This window comes from Amblyomma mixtum, chromosome 3, assembly GCF_055824585.1.
Source record: "Amblyomma mixtum isolate Tamu chromosome 3, ASM5582458v1, whole genome shotgun sequence".
Lineage (NCBI taxonomy): Eukaryota > Metazoa > Arthropoda > Arachnida > Ixodida > Ixodidae > Amblyomma > Amblyomma mixtum.
Genome location: NC_143014.1, coordinates 21,838,263 through 21,864,857, shown reverse-complemented (window position 1 = coordinate 21,864,857; position 26,595 = coordinate 21,838,263). Strand labels below are relative to the sequence as shown.

Below are 26,595 nucleotides of genomic sequence, written 5' to 3'. Positions count from 1 at the left end.
ATGTTGAACACTTAAGGAGCAGTGGAACTGCAAACAGACGAGTATTTGTCTATGAAAAAGCACGTGTAAGCGAGGTAAACAACGAATTGAATGATTACCGAACGGTTTTTGAAATATATGCTGAGAGCTCCGGTGTAATTAAACTATGGTCCATATTTAAGGATACGCTTTTTGATCTGCGGCAGCGCTTTGGTCTTCATGGATATTAACGAAAAAAAGTAAAAGCAAACATTGGTTTTCTCGGGAGGTTCTTAGTCTTACACGTAAAATGCAACGAGCTTATATACATTCAAACGTAAGCCAAAGCTTGAAAAGTGGTTGAAGCTACAAGAAATCACGGAAAGGATGAAAAATGCAGTGACAGCAGCGAAATATTCATTCATCGTGTCAATGGAGTCGAAACCAAAAGATAACCCAAAAGAATTCTGGAAGCACGCAAAGAGAAATGGAAAACACGCTGTAGCTATACTTTCACTTGTATATGATAACAGCTTTGTTGATGATAACACAGAAAAAGCTCAGCTTTTTAATGAGTATTTAGCTCTGTTTTCAGCTCTGACATCGATCGCGGTGATAGGAATACCTCGACTTTTCAGGCAGGGACGAGTGTTGTGGATGACCTCGTTATCAGCACGAATGGTATTCGGACTTTCTTGCACGATATGAAGGTTGCTAAGGCTGGGTGTCCTCATGAGTTGCCAAACAAATTCTAGAAACTTTGTCCTCAGTCGGTTGCACCGTACTTAAAGATTATTTTTGAAAACTTATTTGACGAATCTCGTCTTCCTCATGACTGGAAGATTGCAAGCATTGTGTCAATTCACAAATCCTGTCCTCGTGACATTGTGTCAAATTATGGGCCAGTATCAGTAGGTTCAGTTGCGTGCAAAACACTTGAGCATATTTTGTATACCAGTATAGTATCACATATGAACACATATTCATTGTTTATTCCTCGTCCGCGTGTCTTTCGTAAGGACCTGTCCTGTACTACGCAGTTGATTGAATTTACGCGTGATCTGGAGGGGCACTGGAGAAGCGGCTGAGTGAGGATTGCGTGTTTCTGGATTTAAAAAGCCGTTGACACTGTGACCCATTGTTTACTCATTAAAAAAATAGCCCTTTACAATATTAGCCCTCAAGTGATATCGTGGGTTTACCATATTTACGTCTACAGTTTGCAAATGTGAGTGGCACTCAGTCTGAAACGGTGCAAGTTGGCTCCGGTGTTCCCCAAGGATCCGTGTTGCGGCCACTGTTGTTCTTGCTCTATGTCAATGATATCGGTGATGGAAAAGGGTCTCAAATGCGGTTATCTGCGGATGATTGCGTTCTTTATAGAGCAGTCACTTGTGATCGCAATGTTGATACGTATCAGAATGACCTGAATAGAATCTCGGAGTGGTGCGTTAAATGGATTATGAATTTGAATTTGTCTAACACAGTTCACATGAACTTTACAAAAAAGAAAAACCTTGACATGCACTCATATGTTATTAACAATAGTTCGTTGGTAAAGGCATTTGAATTTAAATATTTAGGTGTATGCTTCACTGCTGATTTGAATTGGCGCCGTCATGTCGATTATGTCACTGCTAAAGCATGTAAAACACTAGGTTTCCTTCGCCGAAATGCAAGCCCTTTTCCTATGTCATGCTGGGACATTCTTTGCAAGACGTATGTGAGAACGACTCTGGAATACGCGAGCGCGGTTTGGGATCCGCCTACTGCTCGAGAGAAAGATAAGTTGGAGAGGGTGCACAACATTGCCTCTCGTTTTGTGTCCGTGGGTCTCAGTTCAGTGCATCGCGTACGAAAGAAGCACTCAACTGGGCATTGCTCGTCACGCCCCGAATGAAATTACGTTTGAAGCTTTTTCATTCTATTTATTATTCAACTATTCGTGTTGAACGAGAAAAGTATTTGCAACAGCCTTATTACAAATCTAAGCGTGTTTACCAAGGTTTTAAGGCTCGGGAAACTGCGCCAAAAACTGAATTGTTTAGGATGTCTTCCTTTCCTAAAACCATCATGGAACGGAATAGGCTGCCGAGTGATGTCGTGGGTTCTGCATCAAATGATGCTTTCTTTTTTATGTTGTAAATATATGTGCATATCTAGCGCTTTACATTTGTTTTTTTTTCTGCTTTTTATACTTTTTACTCTGCCTATGAGCTAAGGTGTCATAATTTGTGTAGTTTATGTATTTTTTATTGTATCCCCCCCCCCCCCCCCCCCTGTAATGCCTTGGCGCTGTGGGTACTGTGATAAATAAGTATATAAACGATATTTTCTGCTTATAGCTATATACTTCCTTCATTAGTAAATCCTTTTGCAATAGGTCTTCTTTACTTGTGGGGAATAATTCGGTGGTCTTCCGTAAAAGTTTTTTCAATAGCAGTAAAGAAGTCTCAGCTATCTTAAACATCTTATTCGAGTCAGAAGTTGCCCTTTGGTTTTCGTGCTAACTACAAAATTAAATTTTTTCGTTGTGCCGAAAGTTACCTACTTTCGGCAACGCTTGTCCTTAACGAAGGCGCTGGCGGCACTAACTTGCCAACATTCTGTTAGGGTGTTTGCCGTTACAAGTGGTGACGCCAACGCGCTGATATGTTATAACTCTCACTGTGGCCAGAGCACTTTTTTAAGAACGGTCAGAATTTCCACTCTGGCTTTGCAACTAGGCGCCTAACACTACTAGTTAAAAAGTTAATTATTAAAAATTAACACATTAACACAAAACCCCTTATGTAATGCCCCTCACCGGACTTTAAGGAAAATATAAAATAAATGAAAAAAATTAGTTAACCAGCTGACTACTTAAAACGATTAATCGGCTTTCTGGTGTCTGCCAACACTGGTAATACTAAGCTGCAAAAGCTATATTTTTACCCCTTTAAAGTGTTCGCTGAAACACACGGTGCATAGACACGCGTGTGCACTCTGCATTATTCTGCACCTTGTAAGTGCGACGCGTGTCTATGTTTCTTGGTGTTTTAGATCTGTTTCCTCTCACTCCTTCGCAGAGGCTTCGGCTTTAAACCTGCGCCGGTGACGCCGGCGTTTTGGCAAATGATACGTGTGTTGCTAACGCTGTAAAATTACAGCTGCAAATACTCTCATTTGTATCGTATGGAACAGAGCCCGCTTGAGCTGCGTGACCGAAACCTTCGTTTCCGCAGCCAAGAATGCCTCTCTCCCGTTGCAAGGACATCGACGCCAGCAGCCTGTATTGTTATTGGAGGGACAACAGAATGTGCGACATGGTCTCACGATCAGACTTGTCCACGAGGCTACCCTGCGCGTTACAACACTTCCTTGTAAACGGAGCATATGTCTTCTGACCGAGCCTTCGGAGTGAGGCTTAAGAAAGCGAGACAAAAATGTGTCGTTTTATGCAGTGCACGGCGAGGGATTCGCCATTGCCCGTGAATGATGCGCAGGTTTTGGCCGGTCAGTAGGAAATAGGTTATCCTGAATAGTGTTTTACCTACTAGGTGGCGCATTGAAAAAAAAAAAAGTTGGGCTGTGTCTCTGCGTGCGTGATACACGTGCCACTACCGGATTTCCCATGCCATAAGGATGAGCATTTCTCACAGGGAAAAGAAGGCAGACCAAATGTGAGGCTCATTGCAAGACTCATTGCGCCCTTAGGCGGTCACAGTAGATACGCATGCCAATGGTTGGTATTAAAACCAACCATTCGCGTCAACCTGAATGCTTTTAAAGCGGCGCCAAAAGGAAATATTCAAACTAGCATATCAGATTACTGTGTCCAGAGAGCAAATACGTCTTAAAGAAATATCAGTACTTAAGGTTGTGTGATAAGCGAGAAAATGCGCCAACGAAATGTATTTAGTGGCAGCTCACGGGGAGGTGCCACAACTAGGCCAGTCACGCGAATTCTGTTCTGTTTTCCTTTTTGTTTTGCATTCAACATAAGCTTCTTGACGAGCAAGTGCTGTCGAAATAGAAGGAAGGCCGCTTTGTGTAGCAGCATGAAAAGTGCAAGCTCTCGGTGGCATTCGCGAGCTCCAGGGGTCGTCTCGTTGGCGGGCAAAGCCGTTTCGTTTTCTCCTTGCTGCGCGAACTCGTAAGTTAGGTAAATATCCCTGTTTTCTCATACCGTGCACAAAGTCGTGAAGGTTGACGGTCCCACTGATGAGACTATCTTTCTAAGCTAGTAAAAAGAAAAAACTAAAAGGCCAGCGACTCGGCCTCGATAGATCGCACGCAGGAACCGAAGCAACGCCAGCCCAACAAGTGTACACAACAAGCTCCCCTGGCCAGCGTCGGGAGCTGCGAGAGAGTTCGTTTCGAAGCGAACGTAAAGGCGCCTCACAGTCACCGCTGGCGCCAGTTCTTTGTTGCGTTTCCGGTCGCCTTTCCGCTCTGATTCGCCAAGAGCGCAGGGTCTTCTACGTCATTACAGTGACGAAGAAATTTCTGCCCTGCATGGCGGAACAAATGGCGGTGGCTTGATTTGCGTTTTTTTCAGAACCATCATTCTGCGCAGAAAAGACGCTGCTGCAGCTTTTAAAGGGATATCTGCCTAACTTATACTCTTATTGCTTCCCTTCAGTGCCTCCTTGAGCAAAACATTTCGAATGAACAGCGCTTACCTGAACGTGAATTGTCAGCTTGCCGCAGTTCTTCGTCATGACCTCCATTTTCTGCAAAGGAGAGCAAAGTTAGTGAGAAAATGCAACCAGCAATGCAACTGTGTAATCCAACCTCCATTGACAACACGTGCCTACCTAACTGCACATGTAATCTGATCAAATGAATCGAGACCGGTGCGCAACGAACCCCTGCGGCAGCAAGGAAACAAAAGTGCTGCTGCGATGGCCAGTACAAGAAGGGTAACACACCAGGTCAGGGTAGGCGCCTAGATCAGGAAGTACACACTACCTTGCTCAATCACAAGCGCTCGTAAGCTAGAATGGTGCTACAGCGCGGAGGCGAGCCTTTTGTGGCACTTCACCACAGCGTCCACAGAATACACTTGTTGTACAGTCGGCTTCATGAATGAATGGCTGCCGCCGCGGTGGCTCAGTGGCTATGGTGCTCGGCTGCTGACCCAAAAGACGCGGGTTCGATCCCGGCCGCGGCGGCTGGAATTTCTTTGGAGGAGAAATTCTAGAGGCCCGTGTACTGTGCGATGTCAGTGCACGTTAAAGAACCCCAGGTGGTCGAAATTTCCGGAGCCCTCCACTACGGCGTCTCTCATAGCCTTAGTCGCTTTGGGACGTTAAACCCCATAAACCAAACCAAACCGAATGAATGGCTGTCAACGAACCACAAGAACAGCAGGCTTGCGATGCCAGCGGTACCCGGATGTTAGCAGCGGCGCATTTATCCGTACAACGCTGTTGTAGAATTTCCAGGCGAAGCTTTCCGCTCACTATCGTTTCGCTGAGCGACTGCTGTGTTCTCCATTCGGCAACAAAGCAAGTCTAATACAATCTAACACACATGCACGTATGACATTCGCCGGTTGCTCCTGGAAATGTACGCTCAAAACTTGAGACCGTGACACCTTTCTGACCTCGTTCAGACTAAGCCAGACAGATGGACAGCAAATATTTACAGAACATGCGTCTTGCAAACTCCTCCCAAAGCTACTACTGTTTGCGAAGCGATTACTCAAACAGAACTTTTTATAGTGCCTTTGACTAGGGAAGAATTAAAAAAAATACAAGAGACGAGAGATAGCTGCCCTACAAGCATGCGAAAAATTTAATAATTTGTAACAATCAAAAAGTACTGATAAGAGTTGACATCAAATGCGGGTGCAAACTATTCTCACGGTATTTAGTTGATGTTCTGGAATGTACGGGAAAAAAATCACCGAAATTTGATCATCACCAGGGCACGACACTGCCGTGCCAAAAGGCGTCGCCTAAGTGAGGCGTCAATTGCTACCACCAGAGTGGCTCCTGTCTGGTTCCTCATAAAAGGAGAAGCCGTTCCGGGAAGACAAAGTGCAGGTGCAGAAGAACACCACTGCAGGGCGCCCAGAACGGTGAATGGTGTTCGTCAGAGATCCCTGACGAAGACCAGCTGCTCGACAAAACACAGCGCAAGATACAGCAACTTAAGCTCCCGGCCGATCGAATAGCAGGAATTAGTTGGCAAAACAGAGTAGCGTTTTTGCGAAAGTGAATGTGTAACCATGACAATGTCATTGATTACGGCAGTTCACGGCCCCTTTCGTGCTTAATATATTGCCCGCACGAGAGCGCATCCAAATATCTTTGATTGACAGCTGGCAAAGCAAGACTGATACTCCTGTTTTAACAAACGGGAAGTTCTCCTCCCGGCAGTCGCGTTCATGCAAACGCACGCGGCACATGGGATAGAAGGGAACTAATTGGAGACTTTTATTTCCTAGCTAGTCCACCATTTGTTGTAGCGTAGGAACACATGCCCCTTCGATTTGCCAAATGTGGGCGACGAGGACAGGACAGGCTGCAGAAAGCTTGGCGGAGCACAGGTGATAGGAGGGGGGCGGGGAGGCGTAGCCAAAGCGGATCAATATTTGAGAGACACACACGAAACAGGCAGGGCTGCCAGGTTTGCGAAACATGTGGTGAGCACAGTTCACAGGGAGTTTGTCTGTGCCCACCTAATGAGAGTGGCGTCGGGACGGGACAAGGACTGGAATTCATTGAAAAAGATGGTAAGAAGTGGAAAGCACCGAAGCAGTACAAACGTCATTTTACGCAATGGTTCCGCGTAGCAAAAAAGATGGGAAAAAGTAGTTCGGACTCGGGAAGCAGATGCAGCGGCAGTCGGTGCAAGGCCATGCACCAACAGAAGACACGACGTCTCTTTTCTTTATTGACAAAACGGCGTTTCGCGCTGTGGTGATGCGCAGTACGTAGCACTAGACTCCTGTTGGTATAGCTCAGTGGTTCGTCAACAATTCTAGTTTATTTTTTGCACGCAAAGCCCGCACCTCTTTATTTATGCTTTATTGCCTTAACTTGACTACAGTGTAAACCAGAGGGAGGAAAGCGCGAGCAACTTCCGTCCCGGCACAAACCTCCGCTTCTCCGCCTATCGCTATGAACGTAACTCAAGGAGGAATTGGTGCTAGCGTCTGTAATAAAGAGCGAGATCTAAGCGCAAGAAGTTTATGAAAGAAGAACTATCTCTCCCTCCATACTATTTGAATTTCTGACCGGCGCGGGCGTTGCAACCGTCGCGCATAATCTGCGTGTTTCGGGAACTCCGTCAGTCGTGTTGCCTCGGGCGCTGTCGCCTGGTTTGCGGCGCCGCTCAGACACTTTGGCGTCGTATTTCTTCATGTGTTAGTGAGATCGGTGCAGCGATAGCTACGGCGGAGTTTGGTTTTGAGCTCGCGGCCTTCGAAATTGCGAATAGTACAGCGAGACCCACACGGATACGATGGGAACTTCTACCTGCGCTCGCTTTCTCGGGAGCCACCGCTCATTTCGGCGCCGTAGCTCATGAACTATGATTTAGTCAGCGCTGTTCACTAAGCAGTCATCGTGTTTAGTACACAGAAGAGTTGCCAGATTATGGGAACTGATCATGCAACTGTATGTTAACTGATTTCTATCGGTGCCGCGTAAATTAGGTGCACAGTGAAGGCCATTGCGAGATAGTAGCTTGCTTTCACGCGTTTCCATAAATAAGCAAAATTTTTTTTGCGATTAACTACGATTGTAAGGTACATCGTGGATGCATTAAATTGGTGCACTCGTTGCGCGTGGAATGATCCTTCTGTATTGCATGAACAGTATGCACGAATGATGCACTGAAACTGTCTGCTGCGCCGTTTAACACCGTGGTGCATCGTCACACATCTGTATTGTACGGAATGTTACGTAACACCGACAGTGTATTTTGAGAAATCGCTCTTTTAGATTATATATATATATATATATATATATATATATATATATATATATATATATACACAACCATGAAAATATGCTGTCTGTTTTCTGTACATTGACCCAGCGCTGCTTTTGCCAATGGTGACCAGCAGCGCAATCAATTTTAACATGCTACAACAGCAAAGGAAGTGTGTACGAAAGGCCAAGTAAAGAGCGGCGGGAGGCCGCGAGCAGCGCAGGCGGACAACGATACATCCACCTACCTCCAGCGAGCCCGAGTTTGGACCAGTCCGGGTGTGAAGCAGATAATAATAATAATAATAATAATAATAATAATAATAATAATAATAATAATAATAATAATAATAATAATAATAATAATAATAATAATAATAATGTAACGAGCGACTCGCGCAATTAGTGTGGACGGCCACAGTCCTTGTTCGAGTGGTGCTGCTCAGCAGGCCAGCTCTCTGTAGCCAGCGTTCGAAAGCGCAAACCCGAACTTCGTCAGCTTCGTCTTCCTTCTTCTTTCTCTCCTTCGTCGGCGCTAGCCGCCGGGGCATCAAAGCCCAACTATCTTTCTTACAATAACTTTATTTTCGCCACCGAAATGTGCATAATGGCGGGGGCCTGGACTAAAAGCCGCCTTATGGCAGCTTGACAAAGCCTCCGGTCCCCTCTTTGACGATGGCATAGCAGCAGTATAGTGACATTACAAAGTAAAATACAGCACTAACTTATACAGCACTAAAGTTGTGCAGCACTAACGTATACAATGCATGATTTGCATGATTTTTCGCACAGGAAAAGAGAGAGATAAAAAAAAACGTATAAAATGCACGATTTTGCACACAGGAAACACGGGAATACAAATAAGTATATGAGGGTAGGCAAAGCTCGCAGTCATGTTTAGTTTTTTTTTGAAGACAATGTGACTTTTTTTTTCACAATAAGACCTTGCTTTAGTACGGAACTAGATTTAAGAAAGAAAGTGTGAAAGTAGACCTTGAAGTGATGTTTCCGAGGGGAAAATGTTTACTTGAGACAAATTATTAAGTAATCGGAGCAGTCTATTTTCTAATGTGTGTAGGCTGTATGTGGTTCGGTATGTGTTAGGCTTCCAAAGGTCTCGGCTGCGGGATTCGTATGCTTGTTCTTGTCTTTGTAGGTTGGCCAGTGTTCGAAGACAAGATGTATTTATGGAAATTTCTCGTTTGTATGCCTGACATAATGTGTAGTCAGGCAGCTTTGTTACTGGGATTATTTCGTATTTCAAGAAAAACTGGCTAGTGTGGTTTAATAGCGGTACTCGTTCGATTATACACAAAAAAGCTTTTTTTTTTCAGTACATGTAGTTTTCGTTTTCGCATGTTTTCTAGTGCTGTTGTACCCCATACGAATATGTCGTAATTTAGACGAGAATGAAATAACAATCGATATATTGTAATTTTCCCATTAGTTGGTAACACGTGCCGATTCCCATAAACGATACTAATAACTTGCGACAGTTTTACGTCGATACCAGCTGATTTGTTGGTTGAAAAGAACGCCTAATGTTCTAATTGATGTTTTAAAGGATAACTTCCGTTTTAGTGATAGTTACTTGAAGTGCATTTTTTGTGTCCATAAGTCTAACTGATCTAATGTGTGACTGGCTAAATCAACTGACATGTCAGCACACACCGCGCCCGCGTATTTCGGTCGTCCATTGTGATTGAGGTTAATACACCGTAACTGCACCGCCAGCCGTTATGAACGTGACTGAAGCAGGAACAGGAATTCGTCTGTAATCCGTGGCCGCAGGAAAGCATACGAAGTTTCGCCCCCCGTGTAAGCTTTCGGGTGCGCGATATCCTTGTTTAGGGTTTAGGAGTCTGGAGGGTGCACGGGCTGTGAGTTAGAGGCCAATACGAATTAGTGGTTGTGCGTGAGATGTTTAGCAGATAGGCAGTCCAGGTCTGAAGTAGAAAGTGCCGACCAAAAACTGCAGCGTTGCGGGGCGTTGAGCTGTGACGAAGAAACTGCTGGTGGGTCCCTCTTGGCTCTGCCAGTTGGTACAGTGGACCTGCGCTGTCGTTCTGGGCTGTGCCTAGACAAACGTGTTGAGAAATCCAGCGCGCGGTGACTGTCCTGAGAAGTAGTGAGCAAAACACCGTGCAGCACGCCAAAAGTCATTATTGGTGCTGTATTCTCTTGTCTAAAAACGCTTCATTGTGGTTAATATGTATTACTATTCTTCGTTTATGCCTTACTGCATTTTTCTTTCGCTTGCAAATTACTGTTCTTGCTGTTAAACATTCTTTCAAACATTTTCTGACCCTTTGTACGTGTTTAGCGCTCTGTAAAGTACATTCCCGATTATAAAAACGGAGACTTCGACCGTATTAACTCAGAACTTGAGAACTTTTTTATTCACTTTAGGCTACCTGCATTAAACAGGACTGTCGAAGAAAACTGGCTAGCTTTCAAGAATAAAATTTCTGAACTGGTTGAAACCTATATTACACTGTTATAACAAGCTATGGTGTACGAATTCTTTAAGGAGGCTTTCTAGGAAGAAAAAGCGGCTTTTTATTGGAGCTAAAGGAACTGCGTTGGCCTAAAAATGGAAGTATTTTGCATGCTTACAGGATTGCACACGTCTTCTCAGGTGTTCAAAAAGAAAGTTTTTCCACAATGATTTGTATGGCATCATACAATCCAACCCAAGAAGTTCTGGCGGCTGTTGTCGCTAAAATCAAGTAACTCGCACTTCATTACTTTTTCAAATCCAGATGGTGCACAGGTGGTCCCAGAACAACGATCCGACGTCATGAACTCTTATTTTGCATTGGTCTTCACACAAGAGCCTGTCTTGAATGCACGAACCCTACAAAATTTTAACTTTCCTGAGACGGCCCCTATCAACATCACCAACACAGGTGTCTGTGCTTTGCTTGACAAACTAAATTTATCCAGTGCCGCGGGGCCAGATAACATCACCGCGAAGATATTAAAAGCTACAAAAAACGTATCTTGTCATTTTATAAAAATTATATTTGACCAATCTCTTGCTAATGGCTCAATACCTAGTGACTGGAAAATGAACAAAGTCGTTCCTGTGTTCAAGGCAGGCAACCGGAGCGACTCGTCGAATTGTCGTCCTATTTCATTCACCTGCATCCCATGTAAATTTCTTGAGCATATTATTTACTCGCATATCGCATCCCACCTTAATTCCAACTCCTTCTTCTTCAAAAATCAGCATGGCTTTCGTCGTGGTTATTGATGTGAATCACAATTACTTGAGTTTACCATGGACCTTCACTTAAACCTCGATTCTTCGTTCCAAATCGACGTTATCTATTTAGATTTTTCCAAAGGTTTTGACCGTGTCCCTCGTCAACATCTGATGTCCAAACTTTCAGGTTTTCACCTTAACCCACTTGTTCTAGAGTGGACTCACAACTTCCTTACAGCTCGCTCTCAGTTCACTTCAATTCGCGGTCTTCCCTCTAATACTACTTGCATAACTTCCGGTGTACCACAGGGGTCCGTGCTGGGTCCACTACTCTTCTTAAGTTTCATTAACGACCTCCCCTCCGATATCTCATCCACAATCCGCCTCTTTGCTGACGACTGCATTATTTACCGACGTATAAATACTAAAAACCATCAAGCTGCCCTCCAGACCGACCTGAAGCTCATTGAAAACTGGTGCACATTGTGGATGATGCAACTTAATACTAGGAAGTGCAATTATATTCGCGGAAGCGCTCTAATTTGACTTACCCTTACTCTTTATTTTCTGTGGATTTATCGCAGGTTGAATCTTATCGCTACCTTGGAATTACTATCAAATTACTAGCAAATTAACTTCGGCAGATCATATCACACAAATCACGGCTGACGCTTCACGTACACTTGAGTTTATTAGAAGGTCACTTTCCACTACTCCTCCTAACATACGAAAATTGGCACATGAAACATTTATTCGCAGTAAGCTTGAATAGGAGTCTGCTATTTGGAGTCCTCATCAGAACTACCTAATTGACATGCTTGAATCCGTTCAGAACCGTGCAGCACGCTCCACATCGTCAACATACGACTTTCATTCCAGAGTAAGCTCAATTAAATCGTCACTTGGCCTCACTTCTTCGGCTCTGAGACGGTAAGTTGCGCGCCTGTGTTTATTCCATATGTTATATTTCAATTTCCCCTATCTTCGTGGCTCCCTTATAAGTCCTCCTATTTGTACATCGCGCGCCTGTTTAATTCTAATTGCGTCCAACGACTTCATGGTTCAACTGACGCTTTTAATAAGTCCTTCTTCCCCACTGCAATTGAAGAGTGGAACTTGCTGCCCGAACCACTTGCTAATGAGCCTGATGCGACTAAGTTCAAAGCAATGTTGTTAAGTCACGTTTTCGGTTGACATGTTTTTAAAGCGAAAGCTTTACTACTTGCACTTTCAGCCTTTGGCGTGGCGCGGCGGTGCCACCACCACCGGCGCCTAACGCCTGCGCTCTCCGCTAGGAGCGCAACAGGTGCTTTGTGACGTCACGCTGAACAGAAGGGCGACCAACTCGCGCCGTCGCAAGCCGCGGCGGTGCCACCACGGCGTGGCCTCCGCGATCGAAGCGCGCTTTTAAGGCGGAAGCCGTTAATGCCTCATCGTTGTAAGCAGGAGCTGTCGACAGAAATGTCACGCTTTTCAATTGGTCGAAACGGTCGTGACGTCACAGTGCGCGAATTTCAAACGGGGACAATTGTACTTTGGCTACTAACCATGCAACCAATTAAAGAGATCGTTTAGTGATGTTCCAAGTAAGTTTGACTGAGTTTAATTAATTCCCTACTTAACCAATTAGTCAAACCTTTCTAGTCAGACCAGATAAATAAATAAAACACAGTAAGAAATTTGCCGAGCTTGGAAATCGAACCCCGGTCTCCGGAGTGCGAGTAGAGCACGCTACCACTCCGCCATGCCAGCTTTTTTTTTCTTCAACATTGTATTTATTACAGTGATGTAATGTTCTATGTACATGAACTATATACAAGCCATTATGAAAACAGTGGTAAACAAAAATGCAGGGGGCACTTTGACTGTCTAAAGTGGGTAGAGGCGGAAGCGTTTTCCGCACCACCTTCACTTTTTCTGTGGCACTGATGGCGTCACATATATTTGAGTACTAATTACCAAGTGATGGCAAATCACGAATTAATTATTAATTACTGATTAATGCCTGAATGCTAATTAACTGCTAATTAATGACGCTTAAGCTTCGCCTTTAGGAGTGGAACGCGACAGCGCGTTGTAGCGCTGCCAGGTAGTCCACGGAACGCCACCACCCGTTCGGCGCGATGCCTTGCCCTTTGAACGCAACGCTTTTTGAGGAAAGGAAATGGCGCAGTAATTCTCTGTCATCTCGGTGGACACCTGAACCGCACCGTAGAAGAAGGGAGGTGGAAGTGAAAGAAGATAGATAAAGAGGAGCCGTAATGAAGAAAATGAAAATTGTATTTGAGGAAAGGAAATTACGCAGTAACTGTCTCACATATCTCGGTGGACACCCGTCAAAATTCAGGGGGCACTTTTTTGACCTAAAGTGTGGTCACTGATGTGTGGTTAAGATGTTAAGCTTCGCCCCTAAGAGTGGAACGCGACAGCGTCTTGCAACGCTGCCAAGGAGTCCATAGAACGCCATCGCCCATTCGGTTCTACGCCTCGCTCGTCGGTAAATTGGTTTTGAGGAAAGGAAATGTATCTGTCTCTCATTTGTCGGTGGACACCTAAACCTCGCCGGAAGGGAATGGAGGAGGATGAGAGTGAGTGAAGACACCGTATTCACTAGACGCGCCTTTGTTCATTCGAAACCATCGAGCTGGCATGGCGGAGTGGATAGCGTGCTCGTCTCTCACGCCGAAGACCGGGGTTCGATTCCTGAGCTCGACAAATTTCTTAATCGCTTTTATTTATTTATATGGCCTGACTAGTAAAGCTAATTAGGCTAATTGGGTAATTAAGCAATTAACTAAGCTCAGTCCCACTTACTTGGAGCATCACTATACGATCCCTTCTATTGGTTGTATGGTTACTAGCCAAAGTGCAATTGGCCCCGTTTGAAATTCGCGCACTGTGACGTCACGACCGTTTCCACCAATTGAAAAGCGTGACATTTTCTGTCGACAACTGCTGCTTACAACGATGAGACATTAAAGGCTTCCGCCTTAATACATATTGAAAAGACCGTGCACTAGAAAAGGGGCAATGCAGAGCACATCACTAATAGTGAGTGCCACTCCGGTTCGTACTCAGTCTGGGCATACACGTCTCTTAGATGAACAACCATTCGACTGAAGTGATCCTTTGTAGACACAACAGGTTCACAGGATCTGTCCATCATGCGGGTTTTCCAGAGGCTGTGCAGTCCAATCAGAAAGAACATGTCCAGGGGTTCATCAACAAATGGCAGCGCAGTGAGATAGCGAACAGAATGTGGAGTCAGATGAATTCTTTTTTTAAATGTGCGTTGCAGGATATCCCAGAAGAGTACTGCATCTTTGCAACTGATGAAACAATGCTCAATTGTTTCTGGTTCATCACAAAGGCGGCAATTAACGGTAGACACAAAAATGCCCTTTTTCTCTAACCATGTTCTAACGGGCAACGTACCGGTGTGTAATTTAAAGAAAAAGGTCTTTGTACACGGCGAGACTGGCATCTTACGTACTCTTTTGAGTACGTCATGCCCCGGTAAACCAAAATACAGAGAGCGGTGCATGGGCGGAGGGAAGAGCATACTAATCAAATCCTTATACAACTTTTTCCTCGACACTAAAAGAAGGAACTCAGGAGAAAAACGAACAAGTAGGAAACGGACAGCCAAATACACCTCTTGCATTATACCCCACAAACACGGACGGTCACAAACATTGGAAGACACAATGAGGTTGGGTAAAACATGAACTAAATTTGTTTGCAGGAATGAACGTACTATTGGGTGTGTAGTGTCACGGAAAAACATGAAACGTGAAACTATCAGTCGGACATACAGGTGAACTAGACCAAGGCCGCCAGCGCTTACAGGCCGAAAAAGGTTATCACGCCTCATGGATTCAAAAGACGAATCCTACACAAAAGTAGCGAAAACTCTGTGAAAACGCTGGATAGGAAGTCTTGCGCAATGAATAATTTGCAGTACATAATATATTTTAGTGGCGAGAAACAGACTACAGGCGGTCGCCCTGCCAAAAATTGAGAGGCCATGGGGGACAAACGTTTGAGCATAGCGCTGAAGAGTTGACACGCGGTCTTTCCAATAATGTGCGCTATGCTTATAGGCACTCAAAGGGACGCCAAGGTACTTTGGTGGCCTGCATGTCCATGTTATACCAGCATATTCAGCAGGTGTCGAACCCCAGCTACCAAACCAAAGATCGCAACTCTTAGAGCGATTAATCCGACTTCCTGACACCGAACCAAAGTCCTCCGTTAAACGAATAACCTCATCGATGCTTGGCTTATCAATACAAAAAAACGCAAGGTCATCTGCATAAGCGGATACCTTCAGTTCGTGGCCCATTATTCGGAAACCATTGACAGCTCTACTGTTTATAACACTTATGCAAAGTGGCTCCAAGTATAATGCGAACAGGAGCGGAGACAGTGGGCACCCTTGTTTCACCGAAGACTGAATTGGGACTGGTTGCAAGAGACAGCCATTTACAATCAAGCGCGTGGTACAGGATTTGTAACAAAGGCGTATGCCAGTAGAAAGTATTGAACCGAGATTGACGTGATTTAAAAGAGCAAAAAGAAATGAATGGCACACTCGATCAAATGCCTTTGCCAGGTCAATTTGCAGCATTGCTAATTGTTCTTGGGCGTCACTGCAATACTGCAACACCGTACGCGCTACATGTAGGTTAGATTGTATTGATCGTCCCTGCAAGCCACATGTTTGATGAGGTCCAATCAAAGTAGACATTGCAAGCTGCAGCCGATTTGACAGTACTTTAGCAAAAATCTTATAATCTACATTAGAAAGCGTGATTGGTCTGTAGCCATCTACAAATCGAAGTTTTTCCTTATCCTCGGTTTTTGGTATGAAGACAATATGACTTTTCGTAAATGACTGAGGCAGAAATTCAACATCAGTACTTGTCTCAAAAATTTCGAGCAGGACAGGAGCTAGAACGGATTTAAATGCCTTGTAAAATTCTCCTGAGAGGCCGTCAGGCACCGGAGTTTTCGAAAGCGGCAATTGATCAATTGCATCTTGCAATTCACCAAAGCTTAAAGAGTCGCTTATTGCCTTGCACTCATCCTCATTGAGTGGGTTAATCATGTACACCAAGCGCACTATATGATCATCATCAGCAGTGCTAGACGTGGCAGCAAACAGAGAGCTATAGTGGTTTTCAAACTCGGCAACTATGACATCTGTACTTGTGACCAGGGCACCACCACAGTAGAGCTCAGAAATTCGCTTGGCAGCCACGTGACGACGCTCATCTAGCAAGGCCTGTCTAGTAGGCTCCTCAGAGTGCAGAGCACGGTTGCTGCGGGACCGTACACGGGCCGCACGATAGCGTTCTGCATCAAACTTCTGAAGGTTGCACTTGCAGCACCAATTTCCTCTGTGTACAAGCCAGGAGCCTCACATTCAAGCGCATGCAGATTATAAAGACTGAAGTAACCGTTTCTCCTCACCATGCTTAAGATAAGACTTCACGGAGCCGATCTCAATAGCTATGCTACGAACTTCTAGCTTAAACATCTCCCAAGCTGCAAATAATGGGACATCCATGACCAAGCAAGATTCCAAAGCTGTCATCACTCGCTGCTGAAAATGCTCATCATTTAGAAGCTCGGAATTAAGCTTCCACAGTCCCCACTGCGGCTGAAATTTGGGACGGGCGCATTCTCCAATCCACGCAATGACCATAGCATGATCTGAGAAAGAAACAGGCTTGACATCACATGAAATGTGCCGTTTAAGGAGATCTATGGAAACGTAAATGCGATCAAGGCGTGAATGTAAGGCTCCTCTGATGTATGTGAAGGCGGATGGCAATCCGGCATCAATTAAACCTGCGTTTTCGTTAATAGACAATAATATACCAGAGCTCTTATCGGCGTTTTGGTTAGGACCTGTGCGATCGCGTGGGTCGCACACACAGTTGAAGTCACCCATGAAAACGACATAACCATCACATCCTAGGAGAGTTGCAATGGCATGAAAAATAAACTGCTCGTTGCACCGGATTATTTGAAGCATACACATTGATAACCCTCCACGACTCGCCATGCAGTCGAAAGTCACAACATATCAGACGCCCTTCTATGTCAACCTGGTACTTAAAGTCAGAAATAGGTAGACTCTTCTTTAAGAAAAGAAAGCAACCTGCCGAAAGACCCACTGAGTGCGACACACAGACGTTGTAATCTGTTAGGAAAGGTCGCAGGGCTATCACTGTATCCACTTCCCTTTCTATATTTGTTTCTTGCCATGCCAGCACGATGGTTTGGAATGAACAAAGGTGCGTCTAGTGAATACGGTGTCTTCGTTCACTCCCATCTTCCTCCCTTCCCGTTACGGCGAGGTTTAGGTGTCCACCGAGATATGAGAGACAGATACATTTCCTTTCCTCAAAAACCAATTCACCGACGAGCAAGGCGTATTTGTCCGCGTTTCAGATTGACCCAAGTTGTCGTGACGTGTCGTGGTGTCCACCGAAATATGTGAGACAGTTACTGCACAACTTCCTTTCCTCAAATACAATTTTCGACTAGTGTTTACTGAGATATGTGAGACAGTTAATGAGTAATTTCCTTTCCTCAAATACAATTTTCATTTTGTTCATTACGGCCCCTCTTTCTTCTTTCACTCACACTTCCTCCCTTCCTGTACGGTGCGGCTCAGGTGTCCACCGAGATGACAGAGAATTACAGACCATTTCCTTTCCTCAAAAAGCGTTGCGTTCGAAGAGCAACGCACCGAGCCGAACAGGTGGTGGCGTTCTTTGGACTCCATGGCAGCGATGTATTGCTTTCGCGATTTCCCAGCTTAACCAAGTTGAGCCACAGCCATTTTTTTCGATTTATGTAAATTTTTATTGCGAAAGCAATACTACTTGCACTTTCACGCCTTTGCCGTGCCGCGGCCGGTGACCACCATCGTGCCGCGGCGGTGACCACCATTGACCTTCATTTGACCTTGATTGCATTAGATTGGATTAGATTGCATTTGATTGGATTAGATTGGATTAGATTGCATTAGATTAGATTGAATTGGATTGGATTACATTACATTAGATTACATTGGATTGAATTGAATTGGATTGGTCATGATTGGATTGTATTGCATTGGATTAGATTAGATTACATTGGATTGGATTAGATTTGATTGGATTGCATGAGATTGGATTGGATTATATAACCGATGCATCACCACAAGTCTAACCACAATAAGCACCACCACCAGCTACACTACCAGCTGTACCATGGTGTAGGTACGGATATTGCTTTCGCAATTACCGGGCTTAACCCCGCACATCTAAAGACTGGAACCGCCTTCCCTCTTCCGTTGCAACAACCGATAAATTTTGGTTATTTCAGTCTGCCGTGCGCAATATAGACCATGCGAGTTTTTCTTAACATTGTATAAAACCTACCTCCTTCCTGTGTGTTCATATATTATTTAATTTCACCACTGTGTACACTCAAACGTTATCGCGAATATCATTGTGTTATATTAAGTGTTATGGGACTTTGTTTAGATCATTTTTTAACCAAACTTAACTGTCACTTACAGTATTACTTGTATGTTCTTGTTGCTGTGCATATTTTTAGTTTGTTTATTGATTAAAACCCACTCCCCTCTGTAATGTTTATACCCTGAGGGTAATAATAAATAAATAAATAAATAAATAAATAAATAATCTACAGAGAATTTTTTCAATTTTTTCGATGTTTTAGATTTTTGTTGTAACTTTTGTGTACTCGCCCTGCTGCCCGAACCATTCGTCTAACAGTGTCATGCTCTTTCTATCAGGGTAGTGGTGATAAGCCCTGTTTCATGACTGACGCGTTCTTTGCTCTATTCCATGTGTTGTGTTACCTCGTTGTTTTTTGATGGACCTTTTGTTCAGTACCTTTTCTCTGTTCGCTCCCCCGTTATGTAATACCCCGACAGGGGCCCTTAAGGGATAATAAATGATGATGTAAATAATAATAAATGGTGATTGGTTGCCAGTATAGTAATTTGCAAGTTGCAAATAATTCGTTACAGATTTCTCTTCTCAAAGCCGCTAAAGATGCGCCGGTGCGGTCTACGAAGGTAGGTTGTGCGTACGGCAAAGAGGACCTTTTATGAGCGATGGATAACACTTAAAATGCGATTAATTAACAGAAATAAATAAGACCTGCACTCCCAGACGGCACCGGCTGAGACGTCTGAAAGAAGGGAGGAAGAAAAATGTGTGCGCCTCATGCCGGCTTCACCACCATCTATTTGGCCGAATTTCAGCTTTGCGCTAGGCAAACAGCTCTTTCTCTTCGGGCCATAATTATGACGGATCTCTGTGTTCTGTAACCGCGTCTCCGCTTACTCAGACGTTTGGTACCGCTTGATGTGTGTCCACGGTTGGTTTGGGTGCTTGGGCACAGAGGAATTCATTTAAATGAGCTTGCAGATACCTAGGCGACGGCATCTCTTCAAGGCCCAGTCATGACTTTCCTTCGATATTGACGGCGCTCTATTACGCAAGATAATTTTGCGGGCTGAAATGAAAATTATGACGTTAATTAGTTCATGTTAGGTTCACATGTACAGTTCACATGTACAGGCTAGACCAAAGTATGGTTCACGGCTGTTAAAAGCAAAATTTGCGTTTAAAAAATTTGAACTCCAAGTATACGAGGTGCGTTCGGAAAGACAACTGTCGTGCTTTTGCCCATGAAAATACGCGGTTAGGGAATTCAGGTTTGTCTTCATCCGGGAAAAGCGCACTGGCTAGCTTGGAGCAACAGTAGGCGAGAAAATATTTTGCGGGAAAATGGGTAACAGTGCACACGATTATTTGCTAAAAGATGATCTGCGTTAAGACGCTTTGGCGGGCTAGTTGGTTATGAAGCATCATGAAGTTAACATCTCACGCAGGCTGAAAAAAGTGGGGAAAAAAAATTGGCGCCGCTGTGGTGTTATCGGCACCTGACCGTCTGGCTGGCTTGTGCCGAGCCGTAAAGAGCGAAAATGGTAAGCTTGGTTTATAGCGTTTAGCGTCCCAAAGCGACTGAGGCTATGAGAGACGCCGTTGTGGAGGGCTCCGGAAATTTCGGCCACCTGGGGTTCTTTAACGTGCACTGACATCGCACAGTACACGGGCCTCTAGAATTTCGCCTCCATCGAAATTCAGCCGCCGCGGCCGAGACCGAACCCGCGTCTTTCGGGTCAGCAGCCAAGCGCGGTAACCACTGAGCAACCGCATCGGGGCGGAAATGGTAAGCACCGCGAAGCACCAACAGCGCTACTTATCCAATTTCGCCGTCCTGTGGTAGGCAATATGTACGGCACACAGGTGGGTGCCTTAACGAAGGATTAAAAGAAGACCACTACAAAGTTTCACGAGCTAAATCTGGTCACCTCGGCATTCAACGCCGATATTGTGAAGAAGCAAAAGAACAGGAAAAACAATGCGTGGCACGGTGCAGGGATACCGCAGTGGTCGCAAGAAATCGTGACAAAGGCACGCGAAAAATGGAAGCTCTAAACATTAGAAGGCTGGGAAATTCGCGTGTCAGCACCTCTTCAATCACACTGCTGGACAAGGAACTGTCACCTTTGGTGGAAGAGTAATCATTGTATGCTTTGTCCTGAGCATTAGGCTTTGTTCTTGTTTTTTTTTTCTTCTTATTCTTGACATGGGCGCTCTGAATAAATTTCGTGTCATCTGTGTATTTATACACGATGTCGCGGGAATAAATCCTTCAGTTGGTAGTGAGCGCTGTGTTCGCTCTCATTCTTCGTCGTCTGTGTGTGTGTCGAAGACTGCGCTGTTAACTTCGTGATGCTTGATAAGAGAGCAAGATTCCTGGTAAGATAAATTATGGGTGTTCGCATAAGATTCCGACGCACAGAGAAAACGGTGAATACCGCAAACGCTTCTCCGCTATAACCCACGATGACCGGCATGAGAGAAAGATGAAAAAAAAAAAAAAATCCGTAGTCCAGAGTGAAAGAAGTGGTCAAGGCTATTCAATGCAGGTCTTCAATAATTTGAAGACAGCTCTCCGCATGATTCGTCGGACTATGATTTCACGCTTCATCAGATCCCGTTCCAGTGGACATAACGCACCGATTCTTAGTCCGATTCTTAGTGTACAAGTATTGACTGTGAAATACGTTTTGGCTGGAAGACCGATCCCACTGGCCACAAATCCGCCACAAGGCCTAAACCAGGCTATGAGAGAAGCCAACAGCCACAGAAACCAAGGAGCACAGGGGATTTTTTAATTAATTAATTTTTTTTTGTGGTGTTGATCAAGTAAGAACATTACTGAATATGTTTTCGCTTAAAGCTAATTGATAAAAATACATTAATTAAAAAATCCCCTGTGCTCCTTGGTTTCTGTGGCTGTTGGCTTCTCTCATATTTATAACAAGCCCCTGATTCCCCTTCTCTTGTTTGCTTAATTGCTTAGCGAGGGTCTCGGTTCTGGCAGCCTTGACGCCATAGGAAGCATAAGAGGGTTCTCACACAGCTTCCACCCTCGCCGTTCGATGGCGTTCTACGTCACACTAGCGGTAACTCAGGACGTTCCACGTCCGCCGCTTACGAACGTGGGTGGCGCTGATGAACACTCTCAAGATTAGGTTATTTGTAAGCATAAATACCCCCGAAAGCAGAAGGTTTGACAGCCGTCGCCGTAGCTCAGAGGTAGAGCACCGGACGCGTAATTGGGAGGTCGTGGGTTCGGATCCCACCGGCGGCATGTGGTTGTTTTTTCTTCTGCTTTTATGCGAAGCATACTACTTTAGCTACCACTTCAGCCCTTCACCGTGGTTATGCGCCTACAAATCACGTGATACATGACGTCACACCACGTGACACGATGACGTCACGACAGTAGAGAAACGGGGGCCTACCTCGCGCCGTCGCTGTGGTTGTGCGCCTCCAAATCACGTGATACATGACGTCACACCACGTGACACGATGACGTCACGACAGTTGAGAAACGGGGGCCCACCTCGCGCCGTCGCTGTGGTTGTGCGCCTCCAAATCACGTGATACATGACGTCACACCACGTGACACGATGACGTCACGACAGTGGAGAAACGGGGGCCCACCTCGCGCCGTCGCTGTGGTTGTGCGCCTCCAAATCACATGACACGATGATGCCACACCACGTGACACGATGACGTCACGGCAGTGGAGAAACGAGGGCCCACCTCGCGCCGTCGCTGTGGTTGTGCGCCTCCAAATCACGTGATACATGACGTCACACCACGTGACACGATGACGTCACGGCAGTGGAGAAACGGGGGCCCACCTCGCGCCGTCGCTGTGGTTGTGCGCCTCCAAATGACGTGATACATGACGCCACACCACGTGACACGATGACGTCACGACAGTGGAGAAACGGGGGCCCACCTCGCGCCGTCGCTGTGGTTGTGCGCCTCCAAATTACGCGACACGATGATGCTTCGCATTCTCCAGGTTTAACGAAGTTAAGCCTCAGCCATTTTTTCTAATCAATTAGCTTTAAGCGAAAACATATTCAGTAATATTCTTACTTGATCAACACCACAAAAAAATAAATTAAAAAATCCCCTGTGCTCCTTGGTTTCTGTGGCTGTTGGCTTCTCTCATATTTATAACGAGCCCCTCATTCCCCTTCTCATGTTTGCTTAAACCAGGCTATGTGAGTTATTTTCGCTGGAAGCCGACGACCTAATCGAAATGACATCCTTTCGTAACATTGTCATGTCCAAAAGCCACGCCACGGCATAGGTTCTGAACACGTCCTTGGTTGAAGGTCTTCAGGAATGCTACAGAGAATGAAACATTTTCAGAGGGGCGTAGAACTAACCTGTAAACTGTTTCCAGCGCAGCAGTTTGTAAAAATACACCCAGTATGACACCTACGACTAATGTTATGTGTAGGGATAATGAAGCAGCATAGTAGCTAAAAATGTTAATATTATACGAATTGGAAAAAACAGCGCAATGAAAGACGACACAAGAGAAACATGTACCAACCAGCTCGTATTTGCCCTCTTCCGTTAACATTATTATTGCCTATAAAGCTTAACGTGATTTAATCCTACCTATGAAGATATGAACAAAGTAATGAATTACTGTTTGATTTCTTACTCACTTCATCGAACGCAGAGAAATGAAAAACGAGACAAAGATCAAAGAGTTAGACGCGCAAAAAACATTGCGTAAAAACGTACGCTGTAGATTGTCGCCACAATACAGTCATGCATGTAAGCACACATGATGCATTGCCAGCGTCTAACGTTGCCTGTATCTGGTGCACAATCCCAGGCTGTCGAGGACAGCGATCGAGTACCTTTGCCGGCTCTCCGGACGAGATTTTTGCGTAACGCCGTTTACGACGGCCTGCGCCGGATTTATTAGGTCTTGAAATTTGTATTACAAAAGAATATTAACCGAAAAAAAAAACTCACGAGACGAAAGGAGAAACGCAGCGACGCTTGCTGTCCGTCTTACGGTCTGCTCAGTGTCAACAAGCACTGTTCAAGACGAAGGTGGCGGCATGTCCGCATGAAGCGCAGGTTGTGCTGAACAACCACGGGCTGGGGCACTGCAGCGACGCAGTGTTGACGCCATGGGTCAGCAGCGAGAGGAAGCGAGCCGCCGGAGCTGCGCGACATGTAGGCCAGCCTTGTGCCGGGGCGCCAGTGCCTCACTGTTCAGTGTGGGATGAAGTGTTCACACTGCACTTAATTACGCGCTGCAGAGGCCATGTAAAACCAGCCTGTTTAGTGGCGCACTTAAACCTCAGGGAAACATACATAGGGACCCATCAGTGCTGGTCGTGGTATAAACCGAGGGGCGCGAAGCTTGCGATCAGTGCATCTGACTGCACTCCGCGGTAGCGACGTCGCCGGGAGAGACAGCGCTACCCATCTTACGCGTTTGAAAAACCTCCCGGACTTACGGAAAAAAATTCACTAAATTTGAGAACATGCGAGACACGCACGAGGTGGAAACAGAGATTGGATTTTTTTTGGTAGCTATTTCTGGCTGAGGTGCACTCCTTGCTATTGTTGTTATTGTTATGTTTGTCGGCATTGCTTGCAATTAATTCGTTGCAGATAATTGCTACGCACTGATAGAACGGAGAGGATCATCCGCAGCTGCGAAAGTCTCACCGGACGGCGCTGCGACAAACGCTTTTGAGATATGCAAGTGTTGCGAGCGTAGTTCATTGGTCGGAGGTCTTCGCGCTGTTAGCCTATCCTGCCCCCTCATTTTTCAGCAGACACAACAACGTACGCCGACACCATACAGGGTGTCCATGCTAACTTTAGCCAAGGGTTAAAAAATAAAATATTCGAGGTAGGCCAGGAAAACCGCTTACATATATATACCAACCAGCTTGCGCATCATAGCCAATTGTTTGTTTTGTAATTAATTAATTAGCAATTAAGATAATTTTTCTAAATGCGTAAATATTGACTTCCGACAGCAAATGTGAATAGCAAAGTTGGAGAGCACCTTCAGAAACCCCCATTTCATTTATTTGCGATAAAGAAAGCTTCACGTGTATCTTTTTTCAAAGCTCCAAAGAAAGCCCGGGAAATACAAAAAAAAATCACGTGACAAGAGCATTCGCGCGCCTCGACTGTGCTCCTCTCAACCGTGGCTTGAGTAAACGAAATCAGCTGCTGGCAAGGCGCGACGACCTCACTACTCCGGCAGGCCAATATGTCAACGGTGCATGGTTGCGGCGCCCGCGCGAGCCAGTCTGCAAGCGCGAGGGTGCAAGTTGCAGCGAACGCGCCGGGCATTGTGAGCTATGAAATGGCCAAAGGTGACAACACAAATGCGACGAGTTTTATTCGCCACATAGAGGCAAAAGAAGATAAGCAAGTTGGCTGCAACTTGCACCGTCACGTTTGCAGACTGGCTCGCGCGGGCGCCGCAACCACCGTTGACATATCGGCCTGCCGGAGCATTGAGGTCGACGCGCCTTGCCAGCAGCTGATTTCGTTTACTCAAGCCACAGTTGTGAGCAGCACAACCGTGGCGCGCGACTGTGCTAGTCACGTGATTTTCTTTTGTATTTCGCGGGCTTTCTTCGGAGCTCAGAAAAAACATACACGTGAGGCTTTCTTTATCGCAAATCAATGGAATGGGGGTTTCTGAAGGTGCTCTCCAACATTGCTATTCACATTTGCTGTCTAAAGTCAATATTTACGCGTTTAGAAAAATTATCTTAATTGCTAATTAATTAATTAAAAACAAGAAATTGCCTATGATGCGCAAGCAGGCTGGTGGATGTATGTAAATGATTTCCCTTGGCTAAAGTTAGCGTGGACACTGCTCTTCCATGCGAAGTTTCTCGTTTCAGAGGGCCCCTCGTCTGAAATCCACCCATTTCGTTTCGAAAGGCCTCCGGTCGACGCCTCCGCGTCTCCGACAACGCCATCGGTAAAGGCCTCCGCCAGCGGAGGCCTTTACTCAAACGGTACTGGCGCGGAGGAAATAAAGCAGGTATTCGCTTCCACAACACTTGCGTTCGGCCGCCGCGGTGGCTATGGTGCTCGGCTGCTGACGCGAAAGACGCGGTCTCGATCCCGGCCGCGGCGGCTAGAATTTCTTCGGAGGAGAAATTCTAGAGGCCCCTGTGCTGTGCGATGTCAGTGCACGTTAAAGAATCCCAGGTGGTCGAAATTTCCGGACCCCTTCACTACGGCGTCTCCCATAGCCTTAGTCGCTTTGGGACGTTAAACCCCATAAACCAAACACTTGCGTTCGAGCCAAGGTGTAAGAATATATTCAGGTGGGGACACTTGCCGTCCGCTACAGCGAAGAGCGCGCACAGATAACGTTCGCGCTCTAGTGCATGCGCCGACCGCAGCGGCGCGGGGGCGCTACGGGGCTAAATTTAAAAGAACAAAGAATTCTGTGAACGCAAGTTGGTTATTGCCTTTCCGGGTGGTCGGTTTTTTGCCGTAAATAGCTTTTATCTGAACACGTGTTTGCACGCGTTGTTGGAGCTTGTGCACATTCTGACCATTTTTATGGCAGGAATAATCAAGCGGTGATAACATGATCAAGCAAAGGAAAGTTAAATGTGATGACTGTGACGAGTTGGTGAATCTGGAGGAAACGCGGTTTGATTCGGCGGAAGATGCGGATTTTATGTGCAGATGTTGAGTATAGTGCACGCCTGGAGAGGGTTGACGAAGAAAACGCCACACTAGCATCACGTGCGGATGTCCTCGAGACAACTGAAGGTAGAAAAGGTAGAAAATCAAAAACTTCAGGAACAGCTTGCTGGAATACAAAAAATGGCCGACAACACCATCGGAAACCACAGTAGCGGACATTCCAGCTCGAGGCACGTCGATGGGGCCTGGACTGACGTAAGCAGAGGACACAAAATAGGTCTGAACAGGAACAGCTACTCACAGGTGGCAGCTAAGAAGTCGGGAGGCGATAGAGAGGCAGGGAACAAGGTGAATTCCAGAAAGGAGGACA

The 26,595-nt window shown here is 45.5% G+C and overlaps 1 protein-coding gene across 7 annotated transcripts in view; it reads right to left on the bottom strand.

The window, feature by feature from the left end:
- LOC149349410 (uncharacterized protein ZK1073.1) overlaps window positions 1–26,595 on the bottom strand; it is a 143,638-nt gene that overhangs the window by 28,551 nt on the left and 88,492 nt on the right. For all 7 annotated transcript variants that reach the window (XM_089578318.1, XM_089578321.1, XM_089578320.1 and 4 more), the window contains one exon: window positions 4,623–4,673. In XM_089578318.1, coding sequence (XP_089434444.1) covers window positions 4,623–4,673 — 51 coding nt within the window. The remainder of the gene's footprint in view (window positions 1–4,622; window positions 4,674–26,595) is intronic.